The following is a 23994-nucleotide window of genomic DNA, read 5'->3' as shown; positions in this document are numbered from 1 at the left end:
TTGCTGATAAAGACATATTACATTTAAAATGAAATGATGTTACGGGGACATTAGAGATAAATTTGAGGAAATTCCACTGTATGGCCCTGTTCACACTGAGTTTTTTTTGCTCAGAATTCCTTCAGGAATTTTGAGGCAGAGTTTGAACTGCCTGCACGTATTTTTCTGCGGGCAAGGACCACGGACAAATAACACTGTGAAAAACGCTCCGAAACGAGTGCCGCAGGTTTTATCTGTCTCCTATTGATTCAGTGGGAGGTCAGAGGCAGAAACCGTGGCAAGAAGGGACATGCCGCTTTTTTCCGCAAGTGGCCAAAAGCCGCCGGGGGGAAAAAAGCGCCTCTGCCCGCAGTGTGGAGAAAACAAATTTGTGTGAATAAGTGGCATACTACTTATTCTTGCGGATCCCGCAATGAAATGCGGTGGATTTCCACGCAGGGATTAGCACCATCGAATCGTGCTTATAAGCAAGCGGATCCACGTCACATTTGCACATCTGCAAAATAATTTTGAGATGAGCCATGGATTTCTGCAGCAGGTCTGGCACTAAAAATGTGTTGGATTTGCCTATGGCAAATCTGACCCGTGTGAACATATCCTTAGACTGCACTTTGTATGGGGGTCATGTGGCTGTACTCTATATGGAGAGGATATGGCTGCATTTGGGGGACACGTGACTTAACTCTATGTGAGGGGGATATGTGGCTACAATCTATTTGACTGCACTGTATATGTGGCAATATGACTGGACTCTATATAGGTCGCTTAGGGCTCTACTCCGGCACATATATGACTAACATGTGGCTAGTGCTGTATTTTGTAACTTTGTGGTTATCACTGGATTTGTGGGGGGTAGGCAGCTATCGCTGTATGGGGTGCTGGGGCTTTGACTTTATTTGCATTCTGTAGCTTGTATTCTCAACTCAAAAGACGGACCACAAAAATCATCCACTTCAGCGTGCTTCAGGCTTGCATACAGCCGTTTCCATATCTCCTATTTACTATAATGGTGACGTCATTTGCAAGACCACTTGTCCATTGCAAACGTTGCTAGTCATGGACAGATTATGTGGTACCTATAATGAAGTGACTAGACCTCGCCTGATCTACATCCTTGCTGATTTCATGTGACAATGGCAGCCAATCATGAAATGGCCCTGTGGATAAAACATCCCTGCAATGATTGGCTGCCGTGGTCATGTAAAGTGTTTAAATCCATTCAGTCATTTCTTCGCTATAACCATTTCTCTGATAATAATTTTAGTTGTTAGTGACTATGTCACGAATATGTCATTATTTCTAATTTTTTTTCCCAGAGTCCTAAATGGCAAATATACATAGCAGTTAACTTAACATGAATGTGTCATCGGGAAATTACATGTTTAAATTACATTTTTTGTAAAAACATTAAAAAAAAATGATATTTTTTTTATGCAACTAGTTGTATAAAAAATTCTGAAATAATCCGCTTTTTACACTGGGCACTGGAGCACACACACAATGAGCTGAATTTTTTTGGTTTGCTGTACCTTTCTTTTTAGCTTTGCTGTGTAAACTGGAGAAGAATTAGCGGAGCAATCTCATTATCAATACAGCGTGGGGGATTTAATTATAGATGACATCTCTTTTGTATTGCTGCTGCCTAGATAAGGCATGGTAGTAACACTATGCACACAAATAAGACTCTGTATGCATCTCCCCTGCCATTCCCTGGTGGCTGTACTCCATCACAAATAATCTGACATTTCTCTGTCCATTGACATTCATTGCAGCTGCCATATTGCACACACAATGCTGTACGGTCTATACAGGAAATACAAGAAGGAAGTGTGTACCTACAATATGGCAGCTCCCATGAGATTATTAATAATAAGTAGAGAAATAAATAGATACAACTTTAAAAAAACATTATTTATCCTGCAGACTTACATCCCATTAACCCTGTCACGCTGACAATCTGGCTATTTAGATCTCTCCAGTATATACCTCATGCGGCAGTATATATCTCATGCTGCAGCGATGTAAAAGAATGTGAACTTCCTTCGTTCAATGGAGCAGTTGCCATTAAAATCTGTCACGGCTCGATGACATCACAGTATTCCAACATTCTGCTGGGGAAGAGGAGCATGCTGGGAGGACATGATCTCTGTCCTCCCTGCATTCTTCTGTATTGCAAGATCACTGTTAATAGTAATTTAATGGCTAGCAGGTACCAGATCACTTGTATCTGTGATCTGCATACAGAGGAATGCTGGGATAACGCCAGTAATGTTATCCCAGCTTCCTCTAGACAGGGGGGGGGGGGAATAGTCGAGTAAACAATAAATACAAAAAATAAAACCTCCCCCAAGCCACCCACATTGTCAGGGACCATTTTCTGTGACTTGGATGCATTTTACATGGCTGCATTAATGTGTCTATATCAGAAAATCTATGTTCTATCAAATGTGCACAAAATATTACCTGTCACTAGTTTTTGACTGCGTATAATAAAAATTTCTGTACATGCGTGCTTTACTCCCATTTACAGAACCCACATACCACCTAAAGCAGTAAGGTGCGCTAGAAACAAAATGGTGACCTTTGTTCTCGGGCGTTATATCAACAAAATTTTATGATATCAGCTTAAATTTGAAATAATAAGAAAGCCGTAAGTGTTCTGCAAATCAAGAAAAAAAAATTAATTGGGGTAAGACTAAGGGTATGTGCACACGATGAGAGGCTTTTACGTCTGAAAAGACAGACTGTTTTCAGGAGAAAACAGCTGCCTCGTTTCAGACGTAAAAGCTCCTCCTCGCATTATGCGAGGCGTCTGTGACGCTCGTAAATCTTGAGCTGCTCTTCATTGAGTTCAATGAAGAACGGCTCAAATTACCCTGCACTTCTTTGCCGAAGTCGTTTGACAGCTGTCAAACGACGACGCGTAAATGACAGGTTGTCTGCACAGTACGTCGGCAAACCCTCGTTTACGCCTGAAAATAGGTCGTGTGAACCCAGCCTTAGGCCCTGTTCACACAGTTTTTTGCAGACGGAAAAGTTTTCAGATTTTGACCTGCCTGCACTCTTTGCGGCGTTTTTTGTGGCATTTTTGTCAATGGAAGGCCAGAAACTGAAACGTCTGAAGAAAGGGCATGACGCTTCCTTTTCCCGCAAGTGGTTTGTTTCCACTCGTGGGAAAAAAAACGTCTCCGCCTCCCATTGAAATCAATGGGTGGTGTTTTCGGACGTTTTTTGGTGCGGTTTCCGCGTCATAAACAGCACCAAAAAACTCTGTGTGAACACACCCTAAGAAAAAAAATCACCGTTGGGGTTTGTCCACACGTAGCGGAATTGCTGCATATTTTCTGTTCAAAATTGCGGATGGAAAATACGCAGCAGAATACAGTAGCAGCAGTAAAGTGGGTGAGATTTACCAAATCTCATCCACACGCTGCGTAAAATTTACAACCAGGAATTGACCTGCGCACCGCAACATTTTCCTACCGCAACATGTCAACTCCTGCAGTGGAAAGTGGACTGAATTGCTGATGTCACGATCTCCTAACATTGAGAAAAACGCAGCAAATTCCGAACTAAACGCAGTAAAAACCACAGGAAATGCGTTTTTTCTGCTGCTTTCTGCGGAATTGCTGCACCAATTCCGTTACGTGTGGACAAGTTCTTAGGATGCAGCAGACCAAATGGTGACATTTTTCTCTGGGCATCAAGGCCCATGACTCCCACAGCCATGAAAGAGTTAATGTCATTACATTGCTGTAAAATTGAGAAGCAATGACAGAACCCTGTGATTCATGAAATTACAAATTTCTCTTTTCCTCCTCCGGCAGAACTTGGACAATGTAGTGTATTGTTGTATGCTTTGTGAATTGTTCTTTCGTGCATTCCGCTGTTTATTGTGTTTGTAGCTGAAGGTATGAACATTACAGAAGCTAATGGTAATAAATATGGTGTGCAGGCTTCCAAAACTAACAACCCAATAATTATATTATTGTTATTTAGGTTGAAAGTATATCCTCATGAAAATGCTTTAATGTTACCCTCCGTTCCATTGCTGCTGGAAGAAGTACGTTGTTCTTTATGCTTCTGCAGCTTCCCGAAGTCATTCCACTTAGTGTGGGAGGGATGTGCTTCACCACCAGGCTGTCTACACTTCAAAGGTACGAAGACACCATGTTGGCTGCCATGTTTAGTGGACGCCATCACATTCCGACGGATGCAGAGGGCAGATACTTCATTGACCGAGATGGGACATACTTTGGGTAAGAGTATGAATAATCTGTCTGATTCTCCTAAAGATACAGCTACAGATATCGTAGAGCTGAATTTGTCGTGGGCATAACACATTGTAACGTCACTGTTTGTGTTCCATAGGTCTGCAGGTAAACCTACTCAAAAGGTTTGTCAAGTTTAAAAAAAAAACAAAAACATTTTCAAATACCCCTATTAGGTTATTAGGAGCGTACAGAAGCCTACTAGGTCCTGCCAGAGGCGGAAAAATCAAAAATGTATGGCTCTCAGAATATGGCAAACATGATTTAAAAAAGATAAATTAAAAAAAATATTTTATTGGGTAAAACATAAAAAAAATATATAAATTTGGTATCCCCAGAATTAGACTGAGCCGCAAAATAAAGTTAATGTCATTCATACCGCATGGTGAACATCATAAAAATATAAATGCAAAATAATGGCAGAATTGCTTTTTTTTTTTTATCACTTTGCCTTTTCCATTTTTTTTTTTTTTTTTTATAAAAAGTGATCAAAAAGTCACATTTATGCCAAAATAACACTAATAAAAACTACAAGTTGTCCCATGTTGATGGAAAAATAAAAAAATCATGGCTCTCGTAAGGGTGGCAGGGAGTGATAAAACATCCTAATGTGCAGTCCAGAGTGGAACATTCCTTCTGTTTCTAGAAGTGGTTATCAAGTCCCTAATATTTGGGAACCAGGAAGGGGAGGACCAAAGCATATCTGCTTTAAGCGATGGTGCCCGTATTACCAGGATAACTCTTTCCCAGCAAACACTTTCCCAAACAACAAAGGAGGAAAGTTCCTACAAAAGGTGCAGAATGTGTTTTGAAAGGGTAATAAGAAAGGACAACATTTATCAGTGCGACACTGGCCTGTGCATTAAGGATACCTCCAAAACGTACAACACCTCTATGGATTATTAATCTTATTATTACACCCTCTTATTATGCCCAGATGTATTCCACACAGTTTAGGCTCTGTTCACATCTGCGTTGGGGTCCCATTCTGACGTTCCGTCGGAGGTTTCCGTCAGAACGGAACTCTGAGCAGATGGAAACCAGAGGTTTCCGTTTCCATCACCATTGATTTCAATGGTGACGGAGCCGATGCCCGCGGTTTCCGTTTGTCTCTTTTGTGCACTGGACCCGTAGTTTTGCCGGAAGCAATAGTGTAGTCGACTACGCTATTGCTTCCGGCAAAATGACTGGTTCGGTGCACAAAAGAGACAAACTGAAACCGCGGGCATCGGCTCAGTCACCATTGAAATCAATGGTGATGGAAATGAAAAACCTCTGGTTTCCGTTCTGACAGAAACCTCCGACGGAACGTCAGAACGGGACCCCAACGCAGATGTGAACAGAGCCTTACATATGCCCCCACATTATAAACTGAAATACCAGCAATACCCCAAACAGAACTATTACCAAGTAAAATCTGCTCTTCCTCCTTTCCAAACCCTACAGTGTGCCCAAACAGCAGTTTACATTCACATATACGGCACTGCCATACCCGGGAGAACCCGCTTAACAATTTTTGGGATATGAGTCTCCATTGGCAAAAGCTGGGCGCAACTTGCATAGGGCACTGAAATGGCATATCTGTGAAAAATTGCAATTTTCACTTTGCACCTTTAGCAGCGCATTTATTTCATAGGTATTGTGTTAAATGATATAGACTGTGTTTGTACACTTTTGGTTATTAGTCCAGGCAGGGACAATTATATATGCTGAGAACTAATAGTGGGAGACGTTATAACAATAATAATCTAGTGTGGTATTTGTTATACCAGTTGCTCACTACTGATATTCCACCTCACTTTACTCTGCCTCGTTAGCCTGAACTTTTTAGGGAATATATTGGCTAGCTTGGGGCCTGTTCACATGACCGTCCTGGTTCCGTTCGTGGGTTCCATCTGATTTCCGTCAGGGGAACCTATGAACGGAAACCATAGCTTTCAGTTTGCATTACCATTGATTTCAGTGGTAATGCTTCCGTTGCAAATGGTTTCTGTTTTTTTTTGCGGAATCAATGGCGTACTCGACTGCACTATGGATTCTGCAAATAAAATGGAAACCGTACGGAACGGAGACAAACGGGAACCATTTGCAACGGTTTCCGTTTGTGAGTTCCCCTGATGGAAAGGCAGAACCCACGAACGGAAGGGTGAAGCGGATGTGAACACGCAATTAGCCCAGTTTTTTATGGATTCATTTATAAATTTGATATTTTAGCATTCTAATTCTTTTCTGTGTTTCTAAAATACATGGAACCAAATTCTATATCTGTATAAACAATATTACATTTTTACATTTCACCTTCACTTTGCTTTAATTCCTGTGAAACACCTAAAATGTTAACCCCTTAATGACCAGCCTATTTTAAACCTTAATGACCAAGCCATTTTTTACGTTTTTCCATCGTCGCATTCCAAGAGCTATAACTTTTTTATTTTTCCGTCGACATAGCTGTATAAGGTCTTGTTTTTTGCGGGACAAGTTGTATTTTTTAATAGCACCATTTTGAGGTACATATTATTTATTGATTAACTTTTATTAACTTTTTTTTTGGGGGGAATAGAAAAAAAGCTGCAATTTCGCCACTCTTTTTCGCGTCTTAAATCTACGCCGTTTACCGTGTGATATAAATAACACTACAACTTTATTCAGCGGGTTGTTACGATTGCAACGATACCAAATTTGTATAGTTTTTGTATGTTTTACTACTTTTACACAGTAAAAACATTTTTTTTTAAAAATAATTTGTTTTTGTGTCTCCATATTTGAAGAGCCATAACTTTTTTTTATTGTCCCGCCGATGCAGTTGTATGAGGGCTTTTTTTTTGCGGGAAGACTTGTAGTTTTTATTGGTACCATTTTGGAGTAGATGCGACTTTTTGATCACTTTTTATCACATTTCTTTCGTCAGGATTTATAGAAAAATTGCTGTTTTCTGTGGTTTTTTTATTACATTTTTTACGGCGTTCACCGTGCGGGTTAAATAATGTTATAGATTTATAGTCGGGGTCGTTACGGACGCGGCGATACCAAATATGTGTAACTTTTTTACTTTATTTTGGTTTTATAATAGTAAAGCATTTTGTAAGGGGAAAAGGTGGGTTTTTAATTTTTTTTTCACATTTTTTTTTTTTTAATTAACTTTATTAAGCTTTTTTTTTACTTTTTTACTAGGGGACTTTAATATGCGATTGTCCGATCGCTATTCTAATACACTGCAAAACTTTTGTATTGCAGTGTATTACTGCCTGTCCGTTTAAAACGGACAGGCATCTGCTAGGTCATTCCTCCGGCATGATCTAGCAGACATTCGCTCCAGGCAGATCGTATCGCCGGGTGTCAGTTGGATGAGAGAGAGTTCCCTCCCTCTCTCCAAAACCACTCAGATGCAGTGCACGCTTTTGAGCACCGCATCTGAGGGGTTAAACGGGTGAGATCGATACTTATATCGATCTCACCCGGCAGAGCAGGGACGCACCCAGCCCTCAGCCACCTCTAGCAGCTGAGAGCAGGGAGATTTGACAGCTCCCTGCTCTGTTTACTTTATCCTGATGCAGTGCCGTAAAAAGGCATATGCATCAGAATAAAGCCCGTTAGTGGCCGCCGTTAAAAGGCGTATTGGCGGTCACTAACGGGTTAAGCATGCAGCCTAGTTTGGGCCTTAAGGCTCAGAGCCCATTTTTCAAATCTGACATGTGTCACTTTATGTGGTAATAACTCTGGAATGTTTATACCTATCCAAGCAATTCTGAGATTGTTTTCTTGTGACACATTGGACTTAATGTTAGTGGTGAAATTTGGTCAATATATTCAGTGTTTAATCATGAAAAATAGCAAAATTAAGAGAAACTTTGGCAAAAATTTTTTTTGCTGAATTTAAATGTATTTGCTTGTAAGACAGATGGCTATACCATACAAAATAGTTACTATTTCACATTTGCCCTATGTCTACCATATGTTGGCATCCTTTTTTTGAACATTTTTATTATTTTTCTGACGTCACACTGCTTAGTACATATGCAGCAATTTCTCATATTTTGGAGAAAATTTCAAAAGCCTTTTTTTTAGGTACCAGTTCAGTTCTAAAGTGGCTTTGAGGGGGCTAAATATTAGGAACACCCATAAATCACCCCATTTAAAAATGTACAAATGTCATTTTTTTTTTTTTTTTGCAGAAAATACTTTTCATTCCATTTTTTCAGTAAAACTAAAGGTTTTACCAGAGAAACGCAACTCTATATTTATTGCCCAGATTCTGCAGTTTTTAGAAATATCCCACATGTGGCCCTAGTGTGGTAATGGACTCAAACGCCGGTCTCAGAATCAAAGGCGCACCTAGTGGATTTTGAGGCCTCCTTTTTATTAATTATATTTTAGGCACCATGTCCAGCTTGAAGAGGTCTTGTAGTGCCAAGACAGTGGAAACCCCCAAGGAATTTATCGATGGGTATAGTGAGCATTTAGACCATATGGTTTTTTTACTGCATGTTGTGAAATTAGGCTGTAAAATTGAAAATCACATATTTTTCTGATTTAAAAGGTACAAATTTTAAATTTTTACAAGGAATACAGGAGAACATACACCCTAACATTTGATAAGCAATTTCTCCCGATTACGGCAATACCCTATACAAGTGAAGGAAATAAGTATTTGATCCCTTGATGGTTTTGTAAGTTTGCCCACTGTCAAAGTCATGAACAGTCTAGAATTTTTAGGCTAGGTTAATTTTACCAGTGAGAGATAGATTATATTAAAAAAAAATAAAAAAATCACATTGTCAAAATTATATATATTTATTTGCATTGTGCACAGAGAAATAAGTATTTGATCCCCTACCAACCATTAAGAGTTCAGCCTCCTCCAGACCAGTTACACGCTCCAAATCAACTTGGTGCCTGCATTAAAGACAGCTGTCTTACATGGTCACCTGTATAAAAGACTCCTGTCCACAGACTCAATTAATCAGCCTGACTCTAACCTCTACAACATGGGCAAGACCAAAGAGCTTTCTAAGGATGTCAGGGACAAGATCATAGACCTGCACAAGGCTGGAATGGGCTACAACCTTCCTCAGGATCAAGGATACCCCACAAGGTGAGATTTTGCATGGAGCCCCAGATCGATGTCGATTGACAGTCATTTTGTATGTCTTCCAATTTCTTACTATTGCATCAACAGTTGTCTCCTTCTCACCCAGCGTCTTACTTATGGTTTTGTAGCCCATTCCAGCCTTGTGCAGGTCTATGATCTTGTCCCTGACATCCTTAGAAAGCTCTTTGGTCTTGCCCATGTTGTAGAGGTTAGAGTCAGACTGATTAATTGAGTCTGTGGACAGGAGTCTTTTATACAGGTGACCATGTAAGACAGCTGTCTTTGATGCAGTCACCAAGTTGATTTGGAGCGTGTAACTGGTCTGGAGGAGGCTGAACTCTTAATGGTTGGTAGGGGATCAAATACTTATTTCTCTGTGCACAATGCAAATAAATATATATCATTTTGACAATGTGATTTTCATTTTTTTTTTTTTATAAAATCTATCTCTCACTGGTAAAATTAACCTAGCCTAAAAATTCTAGACTGTTCATGTCTTTGACAGTGGGCAAACTTACAAAATCAGCAAGGGATCAAATACTTATTTCCTCCACTGTATGTGGGCATAAACTACCATTTTGGAAACTAGACCCCTTGAGAAATTGATTGTAGTTTTCATGGGGTGCATCCGACTTTTTGATGAGCATTTATTCTACTTTTTTAAGAGGCGTGGTGACTAAAAAACAGCAATTCTGCTATGTTTGGTTTTTTTTATCCCTTTTTTTTTTTTTACAGCATTCACTGTGCTCTATAAGTGACATATTCCCTTTTTTCTGTGTGGCGATACGATTACAGCACCACCATATATTTATAGTTTTTTTTGTGTTATGGCGTTTGCACGATAAAACATTTTATAAAAAAACATTTGTGATGCCATATTCTAAGAGCCATAAAGTTTTTATTTTTCCATCAAGAAAGTGGTGTGGGGGCTTGTTTTTTGCGTAACGAACTGTAGTTTCGATCAGTATCATTTTTAGGTACATGCGACTTTTTGATCTCTTTTTATTCCATTTTTTGGAAGGTGAAGTGACCAAAAAATTTGATTCTGGTATGGTTTATTATTATTTTCTTTTATGGCATTCACCGTGCGGGATAAATAACTAAATAATTTTGTACTTCAGGTTGTTACGGACACGGCGAAACCAATTATGTATAGTTTATTTATTTTGTTTATATTTTTAATAATGAAGGACTGCTAAGGGAAAAGAGGGATTTTTTTTATATATAATCATACATACACAATGATATAATGATACATACACAACATTTTTTTTTTTTTTTGCCCCACCAGGGGCTTGAAGGCAGGAGGTCCTGATCACAATTTGAATACACTGCACTACATGCGTACACTACTCGCAGACAGCAAGCATAGTAGGTCCTGACTATGTCAGGACCCACTAGGCTTCCGTAGATGGCATAGCTAGAGGCCATTGTTAGACCTCCGGTTGCCATAGCAACCATCAGCGCCCGTGATGATGACGTGGGACGTCAATGATGCTTTAACCCCTAAGAAGATCGGCATTGAACGCGGCTTCTAAGGGGTTGATCGGCAGGGATAATGCGATCGATCCCAGGGAAAGGAGCTGTGGCAACTGCTATGCGACAGCAGTTGTCACAGCTCAAAAAAATGCCGGGGGGGCGAAGGGCGGTTATTCCCATGACCTACTATTAGGTCACGGAACGTGAACGCTCTATTTAGCGTGACCTAGTAGTAGGTCCTGGAGCGGGGAGGGGTTAAACTTACTAAATGCTGGTTTGAATACATTGAGAGGTGATTTATGGGGGTCTCTAACATATAAAACCCTCAAAGCCACTTCAGGACTGGAAAGGTCACAAAAAAATATCTGTTTTGGGAATGTTTTTTATGAAAATGTGAGCAATCGCTGCTAAATTTATAAGCCTTTAACGTCCTAAAAATATAAGGACGTTTAAAAAATTATTGGTGTGGTATGACTCAATAAAAAATGAAATACATTTTTTGAAAAATGCAAGTTTTTCCGAGTTTTCTATAAATTTTTGTGTTTTCTACTAATAAACACAATGTATCCAACCAAATTCTACCAATAACATAAAGTACAATGTGTCATGAAAAATCACTCAGAATCCTATAATAGGTAAAAGCAAAAAAAACGTTTTACTCGGATTGAAGGCATACGCGTCAGATTTGAAACATAGGGCTCTATCAGAATGGCCAAAACTGTCTGCGACCGGAAACGGTTAAAAAATTGGAAAACATGATTTTTTTTATTTACATACAGTTCTTTTGCATCATGAGTTTTTTTCAAAGCATGCCGCAAATCATGAAATTTTAGAATTGCTCCACTTTGTGAAGGAGGCCTTAAATTATAAATTCGGCTTTTCTAGACCTGTAGTTGATACACACTATGCAGAATTTAATGCGGATAATCTACATCAAAACCGTAGGTAATTCCACGTAAAAAAAACGCAGTTGATATAGCATTTTTCATACCTTTTTTAGGTGCATTTTTTTTATATTTCGATGTGGAAATAGGTGTGGATTTTGGTGCGTTTTCTTTATAAACTTTACCTATACTGTAAAAAAACAAACACAGGCTGGGAGGGCAAAAACACTTAATTTTAACAAGGCCAATTTCCCCAGGATTAGGGTTGCAATTCAGGACATAGACTGGGAAAAACTAATGTCAAATAATGGTACAAATGATAAATGGGAGATTTTCAAATCTACTTTGGGTAATTTATAGTGCAAAATGTATTCCTATAGGTAACAAGTATAAATGACTAAAATTAAACCCCACATGGCTTACACCTTCTGTATAAAGGGCAATGCATGACAAAAAAAGGGCATTTGAAAAATACAAATCTGAGGGTACAGCTGTAGCCTTTGGAAACTATAAAGAGCTTAATAAAATGTATAGAAAGGTAATAAAATCAGCAACAAATACAAAATGAAAGGCAGGTGGCCAAGGATAGTAAAACAAATCCCCAAAAATTCTTCAAGTATATAAATGCAAAAAAGCCAAGGTCTGAACATGTAGGACCCCTAGATAGTGGTAATGGGGAGTTGGTCACAGGGGATCAAGAGAAGGCAGAGTTACTAAATGGGTTCTTTAGCTCTGTATATACAACAGAAGAAAGAGCAGCTGATGTAGCTGGTGCCAGTGCTGTTAATATATCAGTTGATATACTGAATTGGATGAATGTAGAGATGGTCCAAGCTAAATTAAACAAAATAAATGTGCACAAGGCCCTGGGACCAGATGGGTTATACCCTAGAGTTCTTAAGGAGCTTAGTTCAGTTATTCCTGTCCCCCTCTTCAGAATATTTAGACATTCTCTAGTGACTGGTATAGTGCCAAGGGACTGGCTCAGGGCAAATGTGGTGCCTATTTTCAAAAAGGGCTCTAGGTCTTCCCCGGGTAATTCTAGACCATCGTGGGGAAAATGTTTGAGGGGCTATTGAGGGACTATATACAGGATTATGTGACAAAAAATAGTATTATAAGTGACAGCCAGCACGGTTTTACTAAGGACAGAAGTTATCAAACCAACCTGATCTGTTTTTATGAAGAGGTGAGCAGAAGCCTAGACAGAGGGGCCGCTGTGGATATAGTGTTTTTGGACTTTGCAAAGGCATTTGACACTGTCCCTCATAGACGTCTAATGGGTAAGTTAAGGACTATAGGTTTAGAAAGTATAGTTTGTAATTGGATTGAGAATTGGCTCAAGGACCGTATCCGGAGAGTTGTGGTCAATGATTCCTACTCTGAATGGTCCCCGGTTATAAGTGGTGTACCCCAGGGTTCAGTGCTGGGACCACTATTATTCAACTTATTCATTAATGATGTAGAGAATGGGATTAATAGCACTATTTCTATTTTTGCAGATGACACCAAGCTATGTAATATAGTTCAGACTATGGAAGAGGTTCGTGAATTGCAAGCAGGTTTAAACAAACTGAGTGTTTGGGCATCCAGTTGGCAAATTAAGTTTAATGTAGATAAATGTAAAGTTATGCATCTGGGTACCAACAACCTGCATGCATCATATGTCCTAGGGGGAGCTAAACTGGGGGAGTCACTTGTTGAGAAGGATCTGGGTGTACTTGTAGATCATAAACTAAATAAAGCATGCAATGTCAATCAGCTGCTTCAAAGGCCAGCAAGATATTGTCGTGTATTAAGAGGCTTGGACTCGCGGAACAGGGATATAATATTACTACTTTACAAGGAATTAGTGAGGCTTCATCTAGAATATGCAGTTCAGATCTGTGCTCCAGTTCATAGAAAGGATGCCCTGGAGTTGGAAAAAATACAAAGAAGAGCAACGAAGCTAATAAGGGGCATGGAGAATCTATGTTATGAGGAAAGATTAAAAGAATTAAACCTATTTAGCCTTGAAAAGAGATGACTAAGGGGGGACATGATTAACTTTATATAAATATATTAATGGCACATATAAAAAATATGGCGAAATCCTGTTCCATGTAAAACCCCCTCAAAAAACAAGGGGGCACTCCCTCCGTCTGGAGAAAAAAAGGTTCAACCTGCAGAGGCGACAAGCCGCCTTTACTGTGAGAACGGTGAATTTATGGAATAGTCTACCGCAGGAGCTGGTCACAGCAGGGACAGTAGATGGCTTTAAAAAAGGCTTAGATCATTTCCTAGAACAAAAAAATATTCGCTCCTATGTGTAGAAATTTTTCCCTTCCCTTCTCTCATCCCTTGGTTGAACTTGATGGACATGAGTTTTTTCAACCGTACTAAGGCCTCATGCACACGAACGTACTTTTTTCCTTCCGTAAATACTGCCGTAAATACGGGTCCTTGGTCACACATATTCGACCCGTATTGCACCAGTACTTACGGACCCGTGCCCTTAAATCAGGGTCCGGTGTCACCAGTAATCCACCCGTATTTACGGGCACGTTTTCGATGCAAAATTGCACTGCACTAATCGGCAGCCCTTCTCTCTATCAGTGCAGGATAGAGAGAAGGGACAGCCCTTTCCGTAGTAAAAGTAAAAGAAATTCATACTTACCCGGCCGTTGTCTTGGTGACGCGTCCCTCTCTTGACATCCAGCCCGACCTCCCTGGATGACGCGGCAGTCCATGTGACCGCTGCAGCCAGTGATTGGCCTGTGATTGGCTGCAGCGGTCACATGGGCTGTAATGTCATCCCAGGTGGCCGGACTGGAGGAAGAAGCAGGGAGTTCTGGGTAAGTATGAATGTCTTTTTTTTTTTTTTTTTTTTTTTACACACGTTGATCTATATTGTGATCGGTAGCCACTGTCCAGGGTGCTGAAAGTTACTGCCGATCGTTTAAACTCTTTCAGCACCCTGGACAGTGACTATCCACTGATGTCGCCTAGCAATGCTCCCGTAATTACGGGTGCACACACGTAGTCTTCTATGGGCCTACCCGTGCCGTAATTACGGCCTAAAATAGGACATGTTCTATATTTTTCAACGGCCCGGGCACCTTCCCGTAAGCATACGGGGAGGTACCCGTGGCCAATAGAAGTCCATAGGTCCGTAATTACGGGTGTTTTTACGTTCGTGTGCATGGGGCTTAACTATGTAACTATGTCATATACAATTCTAAAACAGGCAAGATAAATTGATATTCTGCAAATCTTAAAATATCTTTGGAAAAATTCTGCAATTATTTGAAATCTCATTTATTTTGCTGGTACTGTGGTTTGCCGCAGGAAATCTGTGCAACAAATCCGCAGGTAATATGCATGGTTCGTAATTACAGACCCATTGATTTCTATGGCCGACGGACACCTACACGTATATTTACAGGAAGGTGTCCGTGCTGTAGAAACTTTTTGGAAAAAATAGGAGATGTCCTATTTTTTTATTTTACGGACCGTGCTTCCATACTTTGTAATGGGAGCACGGCCCATAAATGCGGACGGCTGTCCGTGGCCGGCCGTGCCTGTATTTACAGGTCGTAATTACGGGCATGGCCGTGTGCGTGGGTCCTTACTGTAATGGCAGATACGATACTTTCTTTCTGTGGGTATACTGCAGTATATCTGGACCTGTCTGAAAAAATAACTCTAATGCAGTAATATGACAATGTGGTAGCAATTGGCCACTGTCACACCAGTGCAGGTAGATTTCTGTTTTCATATAAAATGTGTACGTTGTTTGTACTAATTCTGCAGCCTTGATTCTTACCCGTTACATAGCTACAGCAATAAACAGGCATGTCAGGACTTGCAGACATTTGTTTAGCTGCTTCTAATCTCTGGGGCCTATAGGACAGGCATTTCATTTTCTAGTGATGCTAAGGATGAAAGTTATTATACACAGGAAGGCACACAAAGCACTTGGCTCCGTTACTTCCTATGACATAATTATTCATTTCTTGGTTCCAGCACACTTCATTTCATTGTGGATGTTTCCCTTCATATTTATGCTTTCCAAGACCAATACAAACAAAGCAACTGGAGAAAGGAAGCAAAGGGAATCTAATACAGAGCGGGACTTGTGAACTTTCTCCGCACAGACTTCCTGCTCATTTTTTAGTAGACAAAAGATCAATAAACAGCCAACTTGAAAAACAATGTCTTGTGGGGTGTTCCTGGTATACAGTGGTCCAGACAATTGGCTCATTAATGCACTTTCAACCACTGATTGTTAAAGATATAATTAATCCTTTCCATCTTAGCATTTCAATATCCTATATGACCATAGGTGTAACTTAGTGTTTGTGATTTTAGAGACATATTAAACTTTCTACGATGTGGTGAACTGCCTTCACGAAACCGTGTTAAAATGGTGCACAAAGAGGCACAATACTATTCAATTGGGCCACTGCTTGACCTCTTGGACAAGATGCAGCCACTTACTGGAGAGAAAGTGAGGCAAGCGTTTTTGGACTTAATGCCTTATTATAAAGGTAAGTGTACATTTATTTTCTTACACGCTCTATTGCATTTCATCATGTAGACCATAAATTTAGTCTCATGCATCTATTGTTACCTATTTATATTTTAAGAGTGCTTCCCCTTTAAAGCTGGTTTGCTTAAAGAGGCTCCATCACCAGATTATAAGTGCCCTATGTCCTACATAATCTGATCGGCGCTGTAATGTAGATAACAGCAGTGGTTTTTATTTTGAAAAACCATCATTTTTTAGCAAGTTATGAGCAATTTTAGATTTATGCTAATTAGTTTCTTAATGAGCAACTGGGCGTGTTTTTACTTTTGACCAAGTGGGTGTTGTAAAGAAGTGTATGAGGCTGACCAATCAGCCTCATACACTTCTCATTGTTCCAGCCCAGCATGATCCACAGCACAGTGTGATTGTGCAGCGAGAGAAGCTGGGCTGGAACAATGAGGCGTGTATGATACTGATTGGTCAGCCTCATACACTCCTCTGTACAACGCCCACTTGGTCTAAAGTTAAAAATACGCCCACTTGGGCATTAAGCAACTCATTAGCATAAATCTAAAATCGCTAATAAAGTGGTAAAAATAGATCGTTTTTTTAAATAAAAAGCATTACTGTCACCTACATTATAGCGCCGATCTCCTTATGTAGGAGATAGGGCACTTATAATGTGGTGACAGTCTCTTTAAATGGAAACGGTCAGTAGTTTGAAGGCCACAAAACAGCTGATAGAGCGATAGAGAGGAGGGGGAGGGCAGTGGTAACACCTTTTACCTCAATCATGCAAGTTGCATGACTGAGAATTCTCTGTTTACTTCCCTTGGCACCGCGGTCGCAAGGTTCTACTGAGGCGGGCACTTGATGTGGCAGTTCTTCTGGCTATTCCTCACTGCACACTGTCAGCCCTGGCCCACTGTTCTAAGTGAAAGCCATAGCTGTCTCCTATTTGGCTACAAGAGTCGTCACTCAAAGCAGAGAGGCAATTGCGACTACCGCGCCGGGAGAATCAAACGTCTATTTCTCGGTCGTGCACATTGAGTGGCCGAGACATAAGATATGTTTACAAATGCCCTCCCCCTCCCCTCAATCGCTCTGTCAGCAGTTTTGAGGCCTCAAAAATTGTTCAGATTCCCCTTCAAATTGTTAACAAATTGAAAAGTGGAAAGCCTGACTTTGCTGTATATACTAGAGCGCTCTAAATTCTTTAGGCTTCATCATGTTCTATGACATTTATTGACTCTTTCCCCATTACCTTAAATTGAGAAGAAAAACGCATAATAAATACTTGTGTAAAACATTTAAAGAACCGGATCTTTAAAGGGAACCTGTCACCAGCGTTTCACATATCAAACCAGAAGTACGTGGTGGAAGTGGGTAAAAAAATCATGTTTATGTAACCTATAATTATCTTCTATGTAGGCTCTGTACCTTTTATTCCTTTTTTTTTTTTAGTAATCCTGCACTATATGCTAATGAGCATAAAAGAGTTATATCTTCATTCTTCAAGCCTTTCCGAGTTAACTTCGCCTCCTTACTTTTCATTGACCGCATTCAGGGCGGGCCAGTTTTCGGCGATGGGCGGGCATAAGAAGTGGAACGAATGAGACTGCCGGATTATTACCATAAAAGGTGCAAAATATTTGCAGACAGGTCAGAGAAGGAGTTTAGGAGGGGGGATAACGGCAATGTACTTTTGACAGCAGCGGCCAGTGAGGGGTGAGTAGAGACCAATAGGTGAAATGCTGGTGACTGGTTCCTTTTAAGATTATACATTTCTTTTTACCATTACCATAATGTGTGAACCCAGCCTTTATTTTTGTCCCGGCCAGTGTGGCACGAATTCTGTTTTCTCCATCTATACAGAGCAAGTGCACGTCCACTTTTAATTGCATCATAATCTTTGATTTTATCATTGCACACAGAAGGAACATCAGCAATAAGGTCTAATAGTTATTTGTGAATCAACCCGATGGGTTGCCATGACAGCCTTGGGCCTAACAAAGGCCTCCAGGTCTGCCATGTATGTGAGCCTATAACTCTGGCAGGAATAATACAGAAATAGTATTAATAATGGGACTAAAGAGAATGTTTTAAAAAGTTAACGTTTTCACAGACAAAAAAACAAAAGAAAACTTTTATTTTCGAAATGTTTGATTATGCAATAAAACAACCTATAAATAATTAGTATCTCTGCAACCGTAAGGATCCGTATTATAAAACTAACATTATTTATCCCGTGAGGTGCTTGCTGTAAGAAAAACTCTAAAAACAACTCCAGCTGCTATTTGTTCAACCCCTCCCAAAAAATAAATAAAAATGAATCAATAAGTTGTATGTGCCCCAAAATTATACTAATGAAAACTACAACGCTTTCCATAAAAAACAAGCCCTCTCAATTCTTTGCCGAGAGAAAAATAAAACAGTTATGAGTATTGGAATATGGCATCACAAAAATAAAAAATGTTTCAAATGTTTTTTTGAAAGTCGTTTTTAAAAGTAGTAAAACATAAAAAACTATATAAATGTGGTATCATCATAATCATAACAACCAGCAGAATAAAGTCAACTTCATTTATACAGCATGGTAAAAACCATTAAAAATATATTAAAAAAACAATGGAGGAATTGTGTTTTTTTTTTTCATGTATGTATGAAATCAAAAAGTGTAGGAAGAGTGTGAAATCGACCAATAATGTTCAGTGTGTTTTGCAATTACTGTTTTTCAATGTTGAGAGCCATCTCCATAACAGAATATAGTATTCTCTAACCCAGGGGTCTCAAGCACGCGGGCCGCATGCCAGAGGCGTGGCTAGGTTCTCCAGCACCCGGGGCAAAGATTCAGTTTGGGGCCCCCCCCAACCTCTTTCCCGACATCTCCTTCCCCCTCGCGAGTGTTTGTTTTCTCTACCAATCGACGTGTCATTTCTTTTTATGTAACGCGAGCATAAAATTATTTGTACATTTCACAAGCAATATGGTTCTATACACAACACCAGAACCAAGCTCAGTACAATACAGCCCCAGAAGCAAGCTCACTACATATATACAACACCAGCACAAATACAGCTCAATTTAGCGCAACCCCTTCCGTATAGGTGTGTAGGGCGTAAAACTACAGCTCCCAGCATGGCCCGAACAATGGTAAGGATATGCTGGGAGATGCCGTTTCACAAAAAATAAATCCTATCATAATCATACCATCCATCATCTCGCTGCAGATCACACAGTGACTACAGTACTGATTAGAGGCAGAGTGAACATTTACATTAAGTGACTCACCGGTGACGTCTCAGATTCTAGTTCTTTCTCTCCATCCGGTCCAGACCTCTATGATGACTTCACCCGGTCACAGACCATTTCTGCAGTTTGCCGCTCACATATCTTCAGCTTCTCACTTTTCCAACATTTCTGCACCTATAAATAAATATAAAGTTATCATTATACCACACACTACGCCCCTAAATATAATAGTGCCATACACTGCACCTCTAATTATAATAGCACCATACACCATGTCCCACACACACACTGTGCCCCCTCTAGATAGTGCCTGCCATAGAGCCCCCTGTAGATAGTGCCTGCCATAGAGCCCCTGTAGATAGTGCCCCCATATAAACCACCCCTGTATATAGTGTCCCACAAATAACTCCCCCTATAGTGCTCTACAGATAGCCCACCCCTGTATATAGCCCTCTGTAGATATAGCCCACCCCTGTATATAGAGCTCTACAGATAGCCCAACCATGTATGTAGCCCCCCTGTAGATATAGCCCACCCCTGTATATAGTGCTCCACATATAGTCCACCCCTGTATATAGTGTTTCACAGATAGCCCACCCCTGTATATAGCCCCCCTTGTACATATAGTCCACCCCTGTATATAGTGCTCCACTAGATAGTCCACCCCTGTATATAGTGCTCCACAGATAGCCCACCCCTGTATATACTATATACAAGGGTGGGCTAGCTGTGGAGCACTATACACAGGGGTGGACTATATGTACAAGGGGGGGCTATATACAGGGGTGGGCTTTCTGTGGAGCACTATAGGGGAGCTATTTGTGGGATACTATATACAGGGGTGGGCTATATCTACAGGGGGACTATATACAGGGGTGGGCTATATCTACAGGGGGACCATATCTACAGGGGGACCATATCTACAGGGGGACCATATCTACAGGGGGACCATATCTACAGGGAGACCATATCTACAGGGAGACCATATCTACAGGGAGACCATATCTACAGGGGGACCATATCTACAGGGGGACCATATCTACAGGGGGACCATATCTACAGGGCTGGGCTATACACAGGGCTGGGATATACACAGGGGGGCTATATCTACAGAGGGGGGCTATATACAGGGGTGGGCTATATCTACAGGGGTGGGCTATATCTACAGGGGTGGGCTATATCTACAGGGGTGGGCTATATCTACAGGGGTGGGCTATATCTACAGAGGGGGGCTATATACAGAGGGGGGCATTATACAGGGCTGGGCTATATACAGGGCTGGGCTATATACAGGGCGACTATATCTACAGGGGGGCTATATACTGGGGTGGGCTATCTATGGAGCACCATATACAGGGGTGGGCTATATCTACAGGGGGCTATATACTATATAACCCACCCCTGTATATGGTGCTCTATAGACAGCCCACTCCAGTATATAGCCCCCCTGTAGATATAGTCCCCCTGTATATAGCCCAGCCCCGTAGATATAGACACCCCCCGTAGATAAAGTCCCACGTGTAGACAAAGTCCCCCCCCCCCCCCGCAGATACAGCCACACACTTCTATTACAATTTAAAATAAAAAATATTCAAACTCGCCTTATTCCCGCTCCGACGCCGTCCGGCAGCCATGGAGACCTGCTCTCTTCTGCGCAGGTCTCCTGGGGGTTGAACACAGCGTCTATGAAAGGCGCTGATTGGCTGGGCAGGATGACTTTCCCTGTCAGTCAGTCAGCGCTTTTCATCGACGGAAGCGTCACTGGTACAAAAGGTACGTGCCCGGTCATTCATTGCTTCTAATTGTACCTGTGTCCTTGCGACACAGGTACAATTATAAAGCAGGAGGAGGGGGCCCCGCCTGCCCCCCCCCCCTAGCTACGCCCCTGCGCATGCGGCCCCTGAGGCTGTCATATGCGGCACGCGGGACACCGAGCCGCTGGTATCGGCTCTGCTCCGGGACTCTGTGGAATTCCCTGACATCGCTGTCCATATATGGACACGCGATGTCTGGGGTTTCTCCGGAGTCCCGAGCAGAGTGTTAGTATAGGTTCTGCTCCGGGAAGCTCTGGAATCCCCTGACATTGCTGTCCACATATGGACAGCGATGTCTGGGACTTCCCCAGAGCTGGACAGTGATGTCAGGAGCACAGCTGGAGTCCCAGTAGGAGTGCTACTAGCGCTCTTCCCAAGACTCCAGCTCTGGGGTTGCCCCTGACATCTCTGTCCATATATGAACAGTGATGTCAGGAGCGCAGCTGGAATCCCAGGCAAAGTGCTAGAAGCGGCTTTGCTCCGGGACTCCATATATGGACACTGATATCAGGGGCTTCCCCAGAGTTCCAGAGCAGAGCCTATACTAGTGTTCCGCTCTGGGACCCTGGGTCTGGGGTTGCTCCTGACAGCACATTCCGATCCAGGAGGATCCCCTGACATCACTGTGTATGGACAGTGACGTCAGGGGCTCCTCCAGCAGAGGAATCCCTGGTCAAAGCGTCGGCAACGCTCTGGCTGGAGTTTCCACTTCCACTCCTAGAGGGAGCCCCAATGGAGCTATCTACTGGTAGGGGGGAGGGGGGTGGCACTATCTACAAGGGGTGTGCATGGCATTATCTACAGAGGGCACTGTGGCAGCATCTACAGAGGGCACTGTGGCAGCATCTACAGAGGGCACTGTGGCAGCATCTACAGAGGGCACTGTGGCAGCATCTACAGAGGGCACTGGCAGCATCTACAGAGGGCACTGTGGCAGCATCTACAGAGGGCACTGTGGCAGTATCTACAGAGGGCACTGTGTGTCTGTGGCAGTAGCTACAGTGTACACTGGCATTATCTATAAAGGGCACTGTGGCAGTATCTACAGAGTTCACTGGCATTATCTAGGGGTGTGTGGCATTATCTACAGAGGGCTCTGTGGCTGAAAAGGGGTTGCCCAATCTTGACATTTGTGTGTCTACCAAACGCTGCCAACTGAGCCGCCCGACTGCATTTAGCGACACTTAACCTGGAAAACTGGATTGTTGAAATAAGCACGTGGAGAAAACTCACAAATTTCTGTAACGTTTGGTATTATTAAAGTAATGTAGTATTATAGTAATGTAGTAGTATTATAGTAGTTCAAATAACTAATTGATTAAAAATAATTTTGTATTGTATCAACTTTTAAAGTAATGCGGCCCGTCAACTTCACATTTTTTTTTCTATGTGTGGCCCACTTACCCGGCCGAGTTTGAGACCGCTGCTCTAACCTATAGATCCACTTATAAGACGTAATGAAATTCCAGTGTATAATAGGAGTAGCCCTTGTATTTTTCCCTATAATAGCTATTCTGGGTATTGTCATAGTTGCGTATTTACTCATTGTTTCTTTTAAAGATCACTTGGAGCGCATCATTGAGATTGGGAAACTTCGAGCTATACAGAGGAGGGCCAGGTTCGCCAAGCTGAAGGTCTGCGTCTTCAAGGAAGAGATGCCCATTACTCCTTACGAATGCCCACAATTCAACACATTGCGTTTTGAGAGGAGTGAGAGTGAATCAAAGCACTTTGAGCATCACTGTGATGTGGATGTATCTTTCGGGCCCTGGGAAGCAGTGGCAGATGTGTATGACCTTCTCCATTGCATAGTCAGTGATCTCTCAGAAAGAGGTATTAGTGTGGAGCACACGTGCATTGGAGTGTGTGATAAGCACCTGGTTAACCACTATTATTGCAAGCGCCCAATCTATGAATTCAAAATTACTTGGTGGTGAGGGGTTAATGCTTTTAGCTAAGGCACGGGACCAAATATTAAACCGGTTGCACGACCAAATATCTAGAAAGTAGCACAGAAGATGTGGCGCAGACTGTTAATACTGCCATCTGTGGCATAACAAGGTATAATACACATTTCTGTAGCTGCACTATCCAAAACTAGGAGGCTCAAACATTGAGCGGACTCGGAGTGCGCTTCTATCCCACAATTTGGGACTTGCGTTGATAGAACTTTGGCTGAGTCATTGTTTCAGTGGGTAACAGGGTGCAATGAATGGGCTTCACCTAAAGAAAGAGCTCTCACCCAATTGCAACATGTAATATCTAAATGTATCATATTAGAGTAATACAGAAGAGCAATATTCTTAGAAAGTGAAAGTTTAGGCTGATGGAGATACAATGTAGAATATCAAAAATACCCACAACATTTGCTTTTCAGAGATGTTTCTCCCAATTAATGACTGTATTTCTAATTGATTTTCTGAGATCTTTCTTGCAATTAATAATTATATAATTATTTTAAATAATGATTTTACATTTAAATAGTGTTCTATTTATTTCCTGCATTATATTAATGTTATGACTATTTTGTCTGCAGTAATTGATTATTTATGTGAAAATATAAATCTCCTGTAAATTGGTATATATTTATTTTTTGTGTGAGTGATTAAGCCGATGTATAAGGGAACTAAAGAATAATCGCATGCTGACGGGATGCACATTCCAAATATACTAAGTCCTGTTTATGAACTTCCAA

General features: G+C 41.2%; 1 protein-coding gene across 1 annotated transcript in view; it reads left to right on the top strand.

Annotated features, from left to right (window-relative positions):
• The window catches only part of KCTD7 (potassium channel tetramerization domain containing 7), a 29605-nt gene extending 5825 nt beyond the window's left edge, over nucleotides 1–23780 (top strand). The window contains exons 2-4 of the mRNA XM_075850401.1: nucleotides 4090–4259; nucleotides 16074–16252; nucleotides 22860–23780. Coding sequence (XP_075706516.1) covers nucleotides 4090–4259; nucleotides 16074–16252; nucleotides 22860–23236 — 726 coding nt within the window. The 3' untranslated portion in view covers nucleotides 23237–23780. The remainder of the gene's footprint in view (nucleotides 1–4089; nucleotides 4260–16073; nucleotides 16253–22859) is intronic.
• The last annotated feature ends 214 nt before the right edge of the window (nucleotides 23781–23994 follow it).

This window comes from Rhinoderma darwinii, chromosome 2, assembly GCF_050947455.1.
Source record: "Rhinoderma darwinii isolate aRhiDar2 chromosome 2, aRhiDar2.hap1, whole genome shotgun sequence".
Classification (NCBI taxonomy): domain Eukaryota; kingdom Metazoa; phylum Chordata; class Amphibia; order Anura; family Rhinodermatidae; genus Rhinoderma; species Rhinoderma darwinii.
This window is presented reverse-complemented; position numbering and strand designations above follow the sequence as displayed.